We start from the raw sequence: 16938 nt of genomic DNA on the forward strand, positions 1-16938 counted from the left end.
TCAGCCTTTAAAGGTGTAATGAACGATGTTTTAGCCAATGAATGGCGTGAAGCGAGTCTCAGCTATTGGTCCTCCAACATGTCCATCACGCTGGAGAAATGCTTGCGTCTCGCCGTCAAGCGGCTCGTCGGAGCAGCAGCAGGACGGTCTGGTGTATGCGCGTTTTTCAAAAAGCGAGTAACAGACGTTTGGCTTCGACTTTTTCGAGAAAATCGTCCACTATACCTTTAAGTGACGAATAAAAACAGGCTTGAGGCCAGAGTGTGTGTTTCTTTTTTTTTTTTTTTTTCCCACTCTAACAAATTGCGACACGTGTTGAGCAGCAGCCGGCAGCGGTTAACGTGCCAGAAACACGCCAGAAACACGCCGGGCAGGAGAATGTTCGGATTGCTGATTGGAGCTGTGCTCCCGGAGTTAGTGAGCCGTTTCACCAGCTCGGCGCCTCCAACTCACCCCAGTCATGAGAGTGAGACAAAATGACAGCGCCGAGGAAAGTGAGTTTCTTCTGTTGCGACTTTTTAACTCTTCAGGTCAACACGTCAGCTGGGAGAAGACTATTTCACTATCGGAAATCTGAGCTTTGTAAAGTTTAGACTCGGGATCAAACCAACACCAGGCGAAAGCTGGGCTCCACCTGTGAACCGGTTGGCTTCTGTGGCTTAATGAAGCTCCTACAATATTATGTAATGTTGCTTTTATCTCCTTTTTCATAGTGACGAATGGTTCATTAGCTCATTCATGTTAAAAAACAAAACAGCCAAATCAACTGAACGGACTAAAACGGCTCTTACAGTAGAACTCACTAATTCCCTGAATTCACAGCGCTCCCTGTGAAAAAGCATCAGTCTTGATTTTTCATTTCAGAAGACGTTTCCACGGAAACGGCAGAAGTGCTGAAAAGAAGTACTGTTTTCACGTAGACCCACTAATAGATGCTGCTGGTTGTTTGCGTGCATCAAACTAAACACTGGAAACATGAACGCAGGCCAGAACGCAGACTGTTAGGGTTGAGTCAGCTGTGAATCTCCAGGAGGATCTGAACCAGCAGGCATGGCAGTGGTGGACGGGAGCCACAGCAGTGTTTCAGAAAAGCCCTGTTTTCCTGGATCGACACAGATACACATTCAGAACTCGTCTCAAAAAGTAGAGCTCTCAGTGGCTCAGAGTGGTTTTTATAGAGAACATGGTGTCAGTGGGGCTGAAGCAGTTCCATGTGCTGTAAAGACAAAGAGAAAAGGCTGAAACAAGGTGAAATCTCCAAAATGGTAAAAAGTTATCTTCAAAGTTCGTAGTTTTTTTTTCTTGCATCGATGTAAAAAAGGACAGTTTTGGTAAATTAAACAAACTTTTAAAATGTAAACATGTTTTGTGACTGCACAAATATATTTGGCCACAAAAATGGTTGTTTTGGTTCTTTTGGTTGTGAAGAAGCTGTGACATGACCCGTTTCTCCACATTCTGATTGGAATAGATGAAACTTGATCTGGAAACACTCTGTTCCCGTTGTATTGAATTCCTCTGACAGTGTAGAAGCTCAGATGCTTCCAGTTAACAGTATAAAGCAAATAGAAGCTTTTGATTTGGGGAATTCCTTTATTTTAAGATAAACTGATGGAAATGTCTAAATTCTAACGGTGAAGGTTTTGTTTGGAGCTCGGTTCTTACCCAGCCCCTCTTCTCACCCTTTTCTGTCTCTCTGGACGTGGCTAATGCTAATGCTAATGCTAAAGCTGACCCAGCTGATGACCCAGTCTGAGTACCTTGACCCGGCTTTACATTCAGGCACAGGGAGTTGGTGCATTCATTCATTCATTCATTCATTGGCAGCGCCAAGACCCCGGACGCCTCGTTGAAGACGACCCGCTCTGACTCGCCGCAGACGTTTCCAGGGTCCAGCTGCGTTTCAGCGTCTGCCTTGAGTCTGGGCTTCAGAGCCTCGGTGGAGTCTTCGCTCATGCAGAGACAGGAAGTGATCTTCAGCAGGGGCTTCTCTCCTGTAGCTCCAGGTTGAGAAGAATCGGCCGGCCCGTGTATCACTTCCTGTTTTCCTTTCCCAGGGCAGGAGCTGCTCCTAGACGAGCGTCTGAATGCGTTACCACGGTAACCACGGCGCCGTGAAAAGCCCGCTGTCCCGCTGCTGGGCCGCTGCCCTGCGCCAGCCGCTCCATCCATCACGGCCAATGACAGCGGCCGCTGGAACCCCTCTCGTCCGGGTCGGCCAATCGGAGACGATGTGGATTGCTCTGCTTTCTTTCTTCTTCTGTGGGTCAAAACGCGCGGCCCGCTCGCCGGGTTGATCAGGCAGCGTCGGCCGCCGTGTTCGGGAAGGGATTTGTTTCCGCCGAGCGCACAGATGTTCCATTCAGGAGGTGGGAATCAGCGGAGCGCCGCCTCGCCGTCCCGTAAACACGATTATGGCGTTCGCTCGCCCCCTGCCTCTTCATCTGAGAGGACGAAACAAATCAAGTGGTGGGTGAGGGTCGGAGCAGCCAGCTGCCTCCCCCACGCTGAGCTCGCTTCGCTGCAGGAAAGAGAAATCATCTCCCAGAGAGCTCTGCCGTGATTTTCCCTTCTCATGTGGGAGACAGCCGGCGTGACGCCTGGCGAAGCATGCTGGGAATCCGCCGTGACGACGGTCTCAGTGTGAGGAGGTGTGGACAGCGATTGGTTGAACCCTCGATGCAAATGAGCAGCAGCCGGGGTCAGCTGGGGGTCATCCGGAGGACCTGTGATGAAGAACCAGAGCTCCACCGTCTCCAAACACGACTGCATGAGGAGAAGCGGCTCCTGTCGGTCGCCTCCCACACGCCGGAAGTGAGAACAAAACCGCCTCATTGTGAGCGCCGCCTGATTTCTCCAAGCGTCTCCGCAGTCACGATAAGACGCCTACCTGACCCAGAGGAGAGCGGCGTCGCTCAGCAGCTGTCAGGCCTGATATTTCTGGAGACTGCAGAGCCGCTGACAGCTCCAACAAAACAAACAAACAAAACGGAAGAAGAGCCACGTCTCCGCCTCCGGGCCGATTTAGACTCCGTCACTGTGAGTCAGTCAGGAGCTGATCCCAAACAGCCCAGAACGGCCCTGAAGACCCAAGACCCTCAGAGTCCAGCTGAAGATGACAGGAAGTGGTGATTCAGTCAGAGCATGAAGCCCGGAGTCCAGCGCCCGGACCCGGACCCGGACCCGGACCCGGACCCGGATCCTCCTCCTGTTCTTCACCCCTGCTGAAGCTTCACGTTTCAAATGCAGATCAGCTTCAAAGGCTTTCCAGCTCCGAATTCACCTGTTTGTTCATCTCTCCAGTCACAAGCCGACTTCATGACGGGCGGACCGCCTCCTGCGGTGTGTGTGTGTGTGTGTGTGTGTGTGTGTGTGTGTGTGTGTGTGCGTGCGCAGCGCTTCAGTCCGAGTTGGCGTGTAGAAAGCTGCGTCTGTGGGGCGAAGACGTTCTGCTGGATGGAACAAAACAAGCTCCTCCCTCTGCTGCACTTCCAGGAATCCCGAGTGAGGGTCTCCGGCCAAACGCGGCGCTGACACACGCCGCTGTTGTGTTGTTTTTTTGTGCTGTGAGCGGCAGCGGGCCTGTAGTCACGTGACGCTCACAGCGGGGCTGGAAACACACTCCAGCACTCGGGTGTGATTTTTCCGTTTGACTAATGCTTCGTTCAGAGGCCGGTAACGGCGATCGGTTCACCGCCGACTCGCGATGAGACGGACCAGTGCTGTATTTGACCTTTGACCTTCTCACGGCTCCTTCGGTGCTGGTTTTCAGCGGAGAGTCAGCAGGCGGCTCGCTTCGGGGCCACCAAACCCTGTCGCGGTCGAGGTCAAGCAGCTGCTGCCTCCCTGACCTGCAGCACGTCGAAGCCGGTGACCTTTGACCCTGTCAGTCAGTGAAGCCGGGAGTCAGGTGATCACGGCGAGGCAGACGGACTGAAGCTGCGTCTTTCAGTGGAAACGGAACATTTTCAGTGTGTTTTTTGTTTCGCTTGACGCCATTGAAAACGTAACGTGTTTTGAAGGGGTGTGACTTTTCAGAGCACTGGGGCCCGGCCCATATGGCCTTTTTACGGTGAATTCCGATATGCAGCGTGTAAATCTTCTTTCCTCCGTCTCAGAAGCTGACATCGCGTCCCGCCGACTGATGTCGGAGCACGAAGAAACTGTTCAAATCCATCCAGTTCATCAGTGGCTAACAGCTAAGCTAACAGCTGACCGAGACACTGGTTGCGTTTATCCGCAGGCTACTTTTACGAAGTGTCCCTGAAGGCAACACGGAGCTGCGGTGCAGGTTGTTCTCTGAATCGGAGGGTTTCAGGTGTTTCACAGGTAATGAAGGCGGTTTAGGAGGAACTGGATCCTGATAGGTTCTCAAGTTTTGTTCGCGGGCCAATAGTGGCCCGTGGGCGGCCAGTTGCCGACCGCAGCTTTACACCATTTACTGTTTTATGAGAAATTAGGAATATATCGGCGTTCAATGGGCAAAAAATCCGCTGATATGATTATTTTGAAAAGGACTAAAATCAGCCAGTGAATCGGTCGGGCCCTAAAAAACACCCCAGACTCATCTGTATGTAAACGGAGGGAAACACAACTTTTCCATTGACAGCGACCCGTGAGACGAAGCAGTCCAACGTCTTCATCAGTGCTCAGCAGCGGTTCAGTGTCTGCAGCCTTTTCTATCATGCTGAGTCAAGTTTACATTGGAAATCAATTCACTGACTCCTCTCTCCGTGATGAACCTGATGAAATATTTGCTTTTCAGTGGAGTCGGACAGAAACGAGCGCCGGGCCTCCGGGTTCGGAGTCTGACCCGCCCTCCTGTGTCTCTGCTCCTCAGGCGGAGTTCTCCGAGATCAACCTGGCCTCCTACGTCAACTCGGGCTGCACGGTGGACATGCAGGTCAGCAAGGGCGGCGCCAAGGTGGTCAGGTGAGGCGACCGAGCTGCTTCTCCCTGCTCCTGCAGCTTTAATCGTGCAGAGACGATTTATGTGTAGAGAAACTCTGATGATTTGACATAAAGCAGATCAGCTCCATGTCTGTGGTTTGAGGATAACGGCGTAGCGTAGAGCCAGCAGAGACCGGAGCGGACCGGTCTGTTCTCTCACAGCACCGGCGGTACGCCGTTAAAGAGAGACGCATCTTTTTAAAGATGGACTCCAGTCCAGTCATGGCAGAAGACCCGAGTCCCTCTGAGCTGGGCTGAAGGAACTTTTTCCATGAGTCTGATCTGCTGCCGGGAGAAGAGAGGCTCGGCCAGCGTCTCCTCTCTGGACTCGCTCTTTCAGCTGGATCCTGGTCATTCTATGGATTGTTATGGCCACCTTGCCCTCAGGCAAGCCCTCGGGCTCGGTCCCTAATAAGAAGTGTCCGGAACGAAGTGGAGAGCCAGAACAAAAATAAGGACCGTCCGAAAGCTCCTGGTCTGCGACGTGGCGTCTGAGCGCAGACGAGGCCCGGTCGCTGCGGCGCCGTTCCCCGTAGTCAGCCCTTTGGCCGCTCCGCCGCCGCGCCCGGACTGGGAGGTCCGGTCTGGCTGCAGGAGGCTCGGCGGCGGCCGTCCCTCCTCCTGCCGGTAAGAAAACCCCACCGTCAACCGGCGGTGATTGATGGCGGCCGTGCTTACTGCCGGGGACGGGGTTTATCGCCCTCGCTGCCGGGAGCCCGGTGTGGCGAAGGAGCAGGGTTCAATAAAACAGCCTCGACTGCTCCTGGAGGACCTCATTACCGCCGCCACACGCTACGGCGGCCGTGAGGCCTCAGCTCCACCCAGGAGCCTCCGGCGGGCTTTCTGCGTCTGTTAGCATGTTAGCAGCACACCCACGCAGACAGTCCTCCAGCTCTGCTTTTCTGAAATAGCCATGAACACAAACGGCCTCGCTAATTCACTCAAACTCCTAACGGCGCTCATTTCCGCCCTGCCAGAGGTCGTCTGGCTCTCCATCGCTCTCTCAGCTCCGCTCCCTCCCCACACCGGCCTCCACACTCTCAAATTATCCTGGAAGTGAATCGCTCCAGTTTGTTTTTCTGCTCGTTCTGAAGTTTCTCCCTCTACCTTTAAATAACGAAGATTTCCTCCAATATCTCAGAAATTTAAAACACTTGAAGCCCTTTTTTTTTTTTTTTTTTTTTTTTCTTGCCTTGTTTTCTTTGTAATCTTCGCTGTCATGTTAACATCGTTTGACATCGTTTGTTTCGTGTTTATGTGAAATTTCTCTGAAACAAAAATGCAAAAATGATTCATTTTCATCTGAATTGTTGTAAACGCTGCCTAAATAGGATCGTGAACGTCTTCCAGCGGGGCTGTAACCTCTCAGGAGCAGCGGACGACGCTCAGCCCTGCAAGCAGCTTCTGCTTCAAAACTGAAATGCATCTCGTCTCCAGATGCACCTGCGTTATTAAACATGTTGTCGGTTGGCCTGGTTTCCTCCCGTTTCTCAGCCTCCCGGCTCCAAACGTACCCAACCAACATCGAAGGTCTGTCATTCTGGCCGTGCGGCTGCCGGGGAAGCAGGATGCTTCCATTGTTTTATCGTCTCTGACACTTCAAACACATCGGGTCTGTTTATCGGAGGAACCTGTCTGTCCTCCTCTCAGATCGGTGCGTTTCCCCGCCGGTGACGGACAGCCGGCGTGGCACAATGCGCCATTGTGCGCCGAGCCGATCCTCGCCGCTCGGTTTGACGGTGGTGGCGTTCCCGCCGAGTCCCGCCCCGATTCTCCTTATCAATGAGAGACAGGCAGATGGCGGAAGATAAGGCCCTCAGCAGCCTTTGAGCCAGGCACAGGCGCTGGTAGGAGGACAAACAGTCCCCGCGTCCCCGCGTCCCCGCGTCTCCGTGGAAGCAGCTGAAGGTCAAAGATCCTGTCTGATAAGCGGCTCTGGAGGCCGGGTGGCAGCGCATTGTCCTGAGGCTGAATTCTGCCTGCCGGAGGAACGCTGATGAAAACATCCTGTTGGCAGCGCGGCAGTGAGCTGCATGAAAGACTCGTCCCGCTGCTGGACGCACTGCGCCGTCCACAACCAGGAACCGTGGGTCCTTGAGAACGCCACTTTGAGCGCCGCCTGCGCTGAAGGGTGGATTATCGTCACTGCTTCCTCTCCCCGGTCCTTTGTCCCGCCGGGACGTCTGTAACCTTTATGGCATGAAATAGAGACAGTTTTGCTCCTTTTCTCAGCGTTTGAAAAGATCCAGAACCTTCACAGGGACTGATGCTGTACGGTAATTCATGATATTTAAGAAATTCCGTTTACGTGGAGGTTTCCTGGCTGGGTGTAGCAACATGGCTGTTTCAATATATCAGATTTGACATCAGTTTACTGATTATCAGTTCCAGCAAATGCAGCGTTTTCAGCTTTTCTTGCTTTCTCTCTCTCCCTCTTTTTTATTTAACTTTTTCGTAATCTCTGTTTATTCAAGCTGGTTTAGCAACCTCAGGTATTTTAGCAGTTTTAGCAGCTTTGCTGTTTTAGCTTAGCACTTTGAACAAAGCTGTGCTATTTGCCGCTTTGCCTTCACACATCAAACATGCAGATAAACACACACCGTTGGCGTTAGGAGCAGAAACATCTATGTGGAAGGGATTTCATCCATATTCAGCTTTTCTGCACGTTGCATTCAGAAAGTTAACATTTGTCACCTGCAGCAGACAAAAGGATGAACTGTTAAACTTTCTAATTGAAGAGTCTCGCCTGCCTCCTGCAGCTGAGAGATGAGAGAGACATGTTTTCTCGGTAATTATTAGCAAAACGTGTTGAGGCAGCCTCTCAGGACTGCCTTTCAGCGATGCTTTCACATGTTTGCTCCACTGGTGAAGGAACCAAACCGCTTGTGAAGAAACATTTCACCGACGTGAAATGATTCAGAGCTGGACGGATTTTACTGCTCCTCCCGGCCGCTGCAGGAATGATGTGTTATAATGAAGTGTTATCCTGTTCTCTCCCCCCGTCCCTGAGTGGGCCTGCGGTTCCACGTGGATCCTGACTGTCCTCCGTCCCGGTCCGCCGCCCTGCAGCGCCTCCGACCCGCCGTTAGCGCTCCGCTCATCACTCTTTCAAAGGGCACATTAGCATGTTGTCCGTGAAGCGCTGCCTCCGGGGCCCGGGCCATTCAGATCGTAAAACACAAATGTGGCGCTCTGGTATTAATCCCGGACCGGCGGCGACTCGCTCTCCGGCAGGATGAGTCCCGGCGAACCGACAGAGAAACAGAATTAATGGGCGACAAACCTCCGTAATGCTCTGCCGCTATAGGGCACCGCCTCCATTAACCGCCCAATGTCCTCCTCATCTGGCCTTTCCGTGGCGGTGAACTCGTCACAGAGGGGTCGGTCCGTCTCAGACACGCATGCACTCGCTTCGCACGCAGCCAGGAAAGGCACCGGCGTGCACGACTCCGTTACCAATGCGAGCTCTGTGTTCGGCTGAAACGCCGCTAATCCAGCGAGGAATGGACTCAGAGAGTTCTACCCCGAGGCATCAAGCACCAAGACGCTTACGGCAAATCCCTTAAGTCCTGGAGGCTGAGACGCGGGACGCTGGTGGACCACGCTAACTTCACTGGTCCCTGCCACTCAGGGTTTATTGGCCGGAGACGCGGGGGAACGGCGGGCCCTGATTGGTGCTCGCTCTGAGTTTTCCCGTCTTGCATGTGAGGAAAACGTCAGAACTGGAACCAGGGATGCTGCAACGCTTTTCTGCAGCCTTTAAATATCTTCCTCATCGGTGCTCATTAAGTCAACACTGGACCTGTTTTTAAAAGCCGGTCCAATCAGGACTCGGCTGCGTGCGCCGGTGCACGGAAGGTTTGTCGGAAATGTTCCAGAAACCTTGGTGTGTGTTTATCAGGCGGCCAGGCAGCGGCCAGGCAGCGGCTCGGCGGCGGGACCTCGGTAAACAGGGCGCTCGGTATAAATAGCAGCGCCGTGTGGCCAAGCAGCAGCTGCAGCCGAGGCCAGGTCACACCCAGAGGTCAGAGGTCACCCAGGGCCGGGCTGCAATTTCACCTGTGAATTTCTGATGTGTTGGAACAATGACTTTTATTTAAAAAAATCATTAAAGCCACAATCTGAACAATAGAAGTAGGATTTTGAGTGACTCGGAGCACCTTAACCTGTAAACGCACCCTTCACTAGAACTGAAAAACGGTTAAAGCGATACTTCAACATTTTGGCAAATTGGCCCGTTTAGCGCAATTCATTAGTCATTTCGAACAGTGTACTTACTTTTTCTGTGAGGCGAGCTGTTGTTTATCCAGAGGTGAGTCGGGGAAGGTTTTCGGGACGGACACAATGGCAGTGGATGGTATTTTTGTTCCTCCTCGTCAAACTCATCAAATACACAATCCAACAACCCCAAAACACTTTGGTGGACAAATTATAATCCGCACATTCACTACGCCGTGAAGTATTAATGCAAAATTACCAGATTGAGTTGTTTATGCGAAGATTGCTAAGATGGAACTACTTGTCTGGGCGTAGTGATTTCAAAAGAAAAAGTAGTTCCCAGTATTTGCTTCAGTGTCGTAACGCTACAGTATTATTTGTTGGTGTTCCACAGCGCAGTGAATGTGCGGATTATAATTTGGCCACCAAAGTGTTTTGGGGTTGTTGGATTGTGTATTTGATGAGTTTGACGAGGGGGAACAAAAATACCGTCCACTTCCATTGTGTCCGTCCAGAAAACCTTCCCCGACTCACCTCTGGATAAACAACAGCTCACCTCACAGAAACAGTAAGTACACTGTTCGAAATGACTAAATAATTGCGCTAAACGGGCCAATTTGCCAAAATGTTGAAGTATCACTTTAAATACACCTAAAATGAAGAGGGTGACATGGAGAGGGGAAAATACTTCATTTCAGCTCCACAAACTTCATATGAGAAACAAAATGTCACATCGGTAATGTTTAGATTTCACAGCCGATCTCTGTCATCTTCTCCTGATCGCTCTTTCCATCGGCAGATTTTATTTTTTCTCTCTCTCAGCTGCAGCAGGCAGCTGTTTCCTGTTGAAACCCCCTGATAAAGTCATTACACACCGTCATCCCAGTGCCAGACAGTGGAGCGAGCTCGTTTGGACAGCGGCAGTAAAAATGAATTAGCGTTGCTACAGTTGCTACAGTTGCCGCAGTGTCAGTTTCTCTGCTTGCTGCAGATCAGGGCGTCAAACACATTTTAATTCAGGGCCAGGTTCTCTCTGAGTGGGCTGGACTGATACAACAGCTCCATAATAACCTTTATAATTGGAGCATACGTGATGAAAATCTGATATTTTCCAACAATCAGGACTGAAAATGAATGAAAGAGCACAGCTGAAGATTCAGTGTTGGGCTATATAATATATTTTTTATTCTGTTTTACCTTTTTGTAGTATTACACCTGCAAATTTAGCGTTGAAATATACATTTTAAAGAAAGTTCAGTGTATTTCAGCAGCTTGGAGTCCTGAAGTCTGACGCATAATAATAACTGGTTTTTGATCATTTAGACATTTTCATCTCTCATATTGTGAAAGTATTATATATAATGGTTTGTTTCCCAGAGACGGGGCGGATTGCAGTGCGATTCATTCCCAGCAGCCGCAGTTTGATGGCTTTTCCCGCCGTGTGTGTGTGACGTTGCAGATCCTTCAAGCCGGACTTCGTTCTGATCCGCCAGCACGCCTACAGCATGGTCCCCGGCGAGGACTTCAGGAACCTCGTCATCGGCCTCCACTTCGGCGGCGTGCCGAGCATCAACTCGCTCTTCTCCATCTACAACTTCTGCAGCAAGCCCTGGGTGGTAAGCAGACCGTCGCCGGCGTTCTCCGCGCTGCCGGGCCGACCCGCGGCGGCGGATTTATCTGGAACCGGCGGAGCCGAGCAGATTCATAAATATTCTGCTGTAAACAAGCCAGACTCAGACAAAGCTAATTGTCGGACACCTAAAAACGCAGTCTTAGATTAAAACGTGATATTACAACACAGTGATGATAAAGCCTGCAATGCAGTTCTGAGAGTCAAAATTGTCTTCATGTCTTCTCTTTAGACATCAGCCTTAAACTCTCCTAAACCCAACAAGGTGGAGCTTTTCTCTCATCGCTCTGAGTATTCCAAAAAAAAGAAGTGTTCTTGCCTATTCGAATTGTTTTTTTTTTTTTGTTTTTTTTCCCCATCACTTTGGCAAAAACTGCGGCCCGCACCGTTTGGAGCAGCCCCACAAAAAGCGTCCCAAAATGTGTGGAAAATTCAGGAATACTGAGCTTTGACCTTTGTCGGCATTTCGGCAAACCGATACTGAGAAAATTCCCAAAAACTGAATTTTTTTCCCCATATAAGTGGATGGGGGTCGTCTGAAAACAATTAAAAAATACATCAACGCTCCAGTCCATCGTGCCTCGCCATAGTTTCACGTAGAGATGCCATTAAAATTTTAAAAACATTGCCGCATTTGTCCTCTTTCCAATTGTGAAAACCTCATTTCAGTATCTTCTCCCAAATTTCAACTGTGAGCTTTAAAGTTTGGTAAGAAGTTCAGCCGTGTCTGGAGTTTGAGTGTGTTTGGGAGAGACTCTCAATTCAAACCAAAAAAATGTATTTCTCTCGTCCCCACGGCCACATTTCTAATTGAGTCTAAACAAATCATACCTCAAAACGTAGGTGTTTTCCTTGTGATGCTCACAATGTTTTCATTTTGTCTCGATCTCAAACAGTTCTCTCTCCAGATGCATTTGTTTGAGGAGAGTGCAGAACGTTCTCCCATCCGCTTCAGTGCATTCAGGGAGAGATTTTCTCACTGAAATCCTAAAGGTCACACATCTTTACACACTCGCCGTGGCGACATGGACGATCCTACAGACAGGAACATTTTGGGATAAATCCATGAAAGGCTTTTTCGCCTCTCGGTTCTCGAGAAACATTTTTTCAGCCTCACAAACTGGATGAAAACCAGCTGACTGTCATGGCTGAACTCAGTTCAGAGCTCTCAGTGAATATGGAGGGCACACACACACACACACACACACACACACACACAGAGATTACGCACAAATTACACAAAGTAAAATTTTCAGCTTTTTATTCAGACATTAACTTTTTTTAAATTTTCCCCCTAGTATTTTCCTGCCCCCCCTGACCTTAAAGTGGTGGGGGAGTTTGAGTGCCCACGTGATCCCAGGAGCTATGTTGTCCGAGGCTTTTGGATCGCACGGCCTCCCTGATCTGAACCCGAGTGGAGTTCTGTTACTGGACTTCTGTGCTAGTCACAGTTTGTCCATAACGAACACCATGCTCCAGCACAGGGGGGTCCATAGGTGCACTTGGCACCAGGACGCCCGAGGTCGGAGGTCAATGATCGACTTTGTTGTCGTGTCATCTGACCTCTGACCTCGTGTTTTGGACACTCGGGTGAAGAGAGGAGCAGAGCTGTGGACCGATCTCCACCTGGTGGTGAGTTGGATTCGCTGGCGGAGGAGGAAACCGGACAGACTTGGCAGACCCAAACGTGTTGTGAGGGTCTGCTGGGAAGGTCTGGTGGAACCCTCTGTCAGCAGGGTTTTCAACTCCCACCTCCGGGAGAGCTTCTCTCAGGTCCCGAGGGAGGCTGGGGACATGGAGTCCCAGTGGACCATGTTCTCCATGTTCTCCATGTTCTCCACCTCCATTGTCCAAGCAGCTGCTCGGAGCTGTGGTCTCCAGGTCTCCGGTGCCTGTCGTGGCGGCAACCCCCGAACCCGGTGGTGGAGACAGGAAGTAAGGGCTGCCGTCCAGCTGAAGAAGGAGTCCTATCGAGTCCTGGTGGCTCATGGGACTCCAGAAGCAGCTGACAGGCACCAGCAGGCCAAGAGAACTGCAGCCCGAGTGGCTCTGGAGGCAAAAACTGGGTCTGGAGGAGTCCAGGAGGCCATGGAGGAGGACTATCGGTCGGCCTCGAAGAAATTCTGGCAAACCGTCCGGCGCCTCAGGAGGGGAAAGCAGGTCTCCACCAACACTGTTTACAGTGGAGGAGGAGCTGCTGACCTCAACTGGGGACATTGTTGGACGGTGGAAGGAATACTTCGAGGACCTCCTCAATCCCGTCGCCACGTCTTCCGTAGAGGAAGCAGAGGCTGAGGTCTCAGAGGTGGACTGAGGTCTCAGAGGTGGACTGAGGTCTCAGAGGAGGACTGAGGTCTCAGAGGTGGACTGAGGTCTCAGAGGAGGACTGAGGTCTCAGAGGAGGACTGAGGTCTCAGAGGAGGACTGAGGTCCCAGAGGTGGACTCGTCCATCACCCAAGCTGAAGTCACCGAGGTGGTCGGTAAGCTCCTCGGTCTCAAGGCACTGGGGGTGGACGAGATTCGCCCTGAGTACCTCAAGTCTCTGGATGTGCAGGGACTGTCTTGGTTGACACGTCTCTGCAACATCGCGGGGCGGTCGGGGACAGAACCTCTGGATTGGCAGACCGGGGTGGTGGTCCCCCTGTTTAAAAAGGGGGACCGGAGGGTGTGCTCCAACTGTAGGGGGATCACACTCCTCAGCCTCCCTGGGAAAGTCTATTCCACGGTACTGGAGAGGAGGATCCGACCGATAGTCGAACCTCGGATCCAGGAGGAACGATGCGGTTTTCATCCTGGTCGTGGAACAGTGGACCAGCTCTACACCCTCCATAGGGGCTCGAGGGTTCATGGGAAATCGCCCAACCAGTCCACATGTGTTTTATGGACTTGGAGAAGGCGTTCGACCGCGTCCCTCGTGGTGTCCTGTGGGGGGTCTCCGGGAATACGGAGTCCGGGGCCCCTTGTTAAGGGCCGTCCGGTCTCTGCATGACCGGAGTAGGAGTCTGGTCCACATTGCCGGCAGTAAGTCAGACCTGTTCCCGGTGCATGTTGGACTCCGGCAGGGCTGCCCTTTGTCACCGGTTCTGTTCATAATCTTTATGGACAGAATTTCTAGGTGCAGCCAGGGGCTGGAGGGGGTCCGGTTCGGGAACCACAGGATTTCATCTCTGCTTTTTGCAGATGATGTTGTCCTGTTGGCTTCATCGAACCCAGACCATCATGCACTGGGGCGGTTGGCAGCCGAGTGTGAAGCGACAGGGATGAGGATCAGCACCTCCAAATCCGAGGCCACGGTCCTCGACCGGAGGAAGGTGGCTTGCCCCCTCCAGGTCGGTGGAGAGACTCTGGCCCAAGTGGAGGAGTTTCAGCCACCAGGGAGGAGCTCGGAGTAGAGCCGCTACTCCTTCACATCCAGAGAAGCAGCAGGAGACTTGGGCTCCTCTTTAGGATGGAACCTCCTGGACGCCTCCCTGGGGAGGTGTTCCGGGCATGTCCCACCGGGAGGAGACCCCGGGGAAGACCCAGGACACGCTGGAGAGACCATGTCTCTCGGCCGGCCTGGGAACGCCTTGGGATCCTCCCAGAGGAGCTGGAGGAAGAGTCTGGGGACAGGAAGTCTGAGCATCTCTGCTGAGACTGCTGCCCCCGCAACCCGGTCCCGGATAAACAGTGGAAGATGGATGGATGGATGGATGGATGGATGGATGGATGGAGTATTTTCCTAATATTGAACTGAAGCAATTGTCTCATGTCATGCTCTGTGTGTCCAGGCTTTTTTTGGTCTTCCTCTTCTCATCCCGACTCCCTCTGGAACCGTGATTTGAATTGATGTAAAAAAAATTTTGTTTTTTTTAACCCCCCTCCCCCAATCTGTCTGAGTTCCTTTAACTCTTTTCCTTTCAAAACGGAGCGCCGTAATTGGCTGCCTGGGCGTCTTTTAACCAAATTAATTTTGTTGTACTTGTTGCAATAATAAGTTCTATTGTATTCTTCTAAATTGTGAACCCAGTCATTGAAAGCTGGAGGGGAAGTTTTGCTGAACTTGGAGAGTTTGGGCTCTCAGCCTTACCTGAGTGATTGTGGATTTTTGGTGGAAGGCAGAGCGCCTGAAGGGAACCCACCAGACACGGGGAGATCAAACACTGCGCCCGTGAGGCCGCAGTGCCGACCGCTCTACCACCGTGCCTGCATTGCTTTTTGGGCCGCTGGAAGCAGCCGGGTTTTTGGGGGTGAAGGGTTCAGGCGGTTTCACCTGACCTTAAAGCTACTCGCACTAGAACGTGATGAGCGGGATGGGGAGCATGGTGAGCGGGAGGAGAGCGGGAGTGACGGCGCGGGAGGGGGAGGAGAGGAGGAGCGGAGGAGGTGGAGGAGGTGGAGGAGTGTGGGAGCAGCAGCAGTCTGACGGGAGGCAGAGAGGAGGAGAGGGGGGAGAGGGGGGAGAGGGAGGAGAGGGAGGAGGAGGAGCAGGAGTTGACTTCTTTTTCCATCTTTTGGGTTTCCTTAACCCCAGGGCGTGGCGCAGCCTCTTCCAGAACGATGGCCTCTGTTTGTCTTCTGGGACGGGGTCGTCGGGGCTGGAGATCTCGTTCTGGCCCTCTTCTATGTTGGACTTGTTCGAGCCCTCGTTCTGCTCCTCGTCCTCTTTCACCTCTTGCAATCTGGGCCAGTACAGTATTTCCACGTTGTCAGTCAGCAGGTCCAGCTGTCTTTTCAAAGCCACATTCTCCCTCTTCACATATTTAGCCTTCGCTAGCTTCCGAGTGAGAGCCTCTTCCCTGGCTGTCATCTGAGTGATCAGGTTCAGGTCCTGGGAGATCCTGTCAGTGTGGGCCTTGCGCTGCTGGTCCATCTCCTCCTTCAGCCTGTCGTTCTCCTGCCTCAGAGCCAGCGTGTCAGCCTCGTACCTGGAGCTGAGCTCCTGGAGCGAGGCTTTGGCGCCGTCCAGCTCCTTCTGGAGACCTCGGCTTTTCTGCCTCTCCGCCAGCAGCAGTCTCACCAGCTTCTGCTTATGGAGGCACTTCGCCAGGCTCGGCGCCTCGTGGGCCTGAGTGTCGCTCTCGGCAGACTGTGGACTGGAGGCTGGCTTCTCCACCCCTGTCTGTGAGTGCGATTCCAACTCCTGGTTGATCAGCGTAGCTATCAGTTCCTCTCGGCTCTCCAGCCGGCTGAGGAGCTCATTTACCTCAACCATCAGCTTGTAGAACTCGGAGGATTGCTTCAAATTTTTGTCCCTTTCCATTTGCAACTGCAGCTTGAGGCTGTCCAGCTGAGCCTCATGGGACTCCTCTCGGCTGGACGTGCTGTCGTCCACAGCGTCTTCCATGGTGTCACTCTGGATCGGCTCTCTGTCTACACTGGACATCTTGCGTCTGTCTTCTGCGGGTGCGCCTTCTGCTCTGCAGCTCGTGGGCTGAAGCAGGGAGAATCTACCTGCCCTGTTCTTTCATGTTCAGATGAAAGCTGCCAATGTGCCTGACTGATGAGGTCATCGTTGCTTGGCAACCGTTGCTAAGCAGCAGCAGAACGCTCACTGTTTGGAGTTCTGTTTCTTTGGCTGATGCAGAGGGTGGCCGGGAACCTGTGTTAACACACACACACACACACACACACACACACACACACACACACACACACACACACACACACACACACACACACACACACACACAGCTTCTGAAATGCCACAACGTGGGAAAGTTGGACTTTTGAAGACATAAAAATTCCATTTCAAGCAGTATTTCATTCAGTTGAGGCTTTTTTCCCTGAGTTTAGGAATGATGCAGTTTTAAGATTTGCGTTGTTTCTGTTTCACCTGTTGCTGCTCCGGTTGTCATGTAAATGACTCGGTTACATCTGAAACATGCTTTGATGGATTTTAAGTTCATAGTTTTTGTATATTTTCCACAAAAATAATGTTAAACATTTAAATGTATCATTTTGATGCTGAAGTCAATTGAATTGACATGAAAACGACTGCTGTCACTCTTAAACAGGCGTCTGTGGAATATTGTAGCTCAGGTTGTGCTTTCATACATGGGTTTGTTTTGTTTTGACCTAACAGTTCCCAGATGTTCATGAAATGCCACATGTCCACAGTAGGACCACACACCGGGGTCCAGGTGTTCCCTGAAGACAG

The 16938-nt window shown here is 51.8% G+C and overlaps 1 protein-coding gene across 1 annotated transcript in view; it reads left to right on the top strand.

The window, feature by feature from the left end:
- Positions 1-16938, top strand: part of syn3 (synapsin III) — a 68830-nt gene that overhangs the window by 13712 nt on the left and 38180 nt on the right. The window contains exons 4-5 of the mRNA XM_030113144.1: positions 4841-4932; positions 10628-10784. Coding sequence (XP_029969004.1) covers positions 4841-4932; positions 10628-10784 — 249 coding nt within the window. The remainder of the gene's footprint in view (positions 1-4840; positions 4933-10627; positions 10785-16938) is intronic.

This window comes from Salarias fasciatus, chromosome 17 (assembly GCF_902148845.1).
Source record: "Salarias fasciatus chromosome 17, fSalaFa1.1, whole genome shotgun sequence".
NCBI classification, from domain to species: Eukaryota; Metazoa; Chordata; class Actinopteri; order Blenniiformes; family Blenniidae; genus Salarias; species Salarias fasciatus.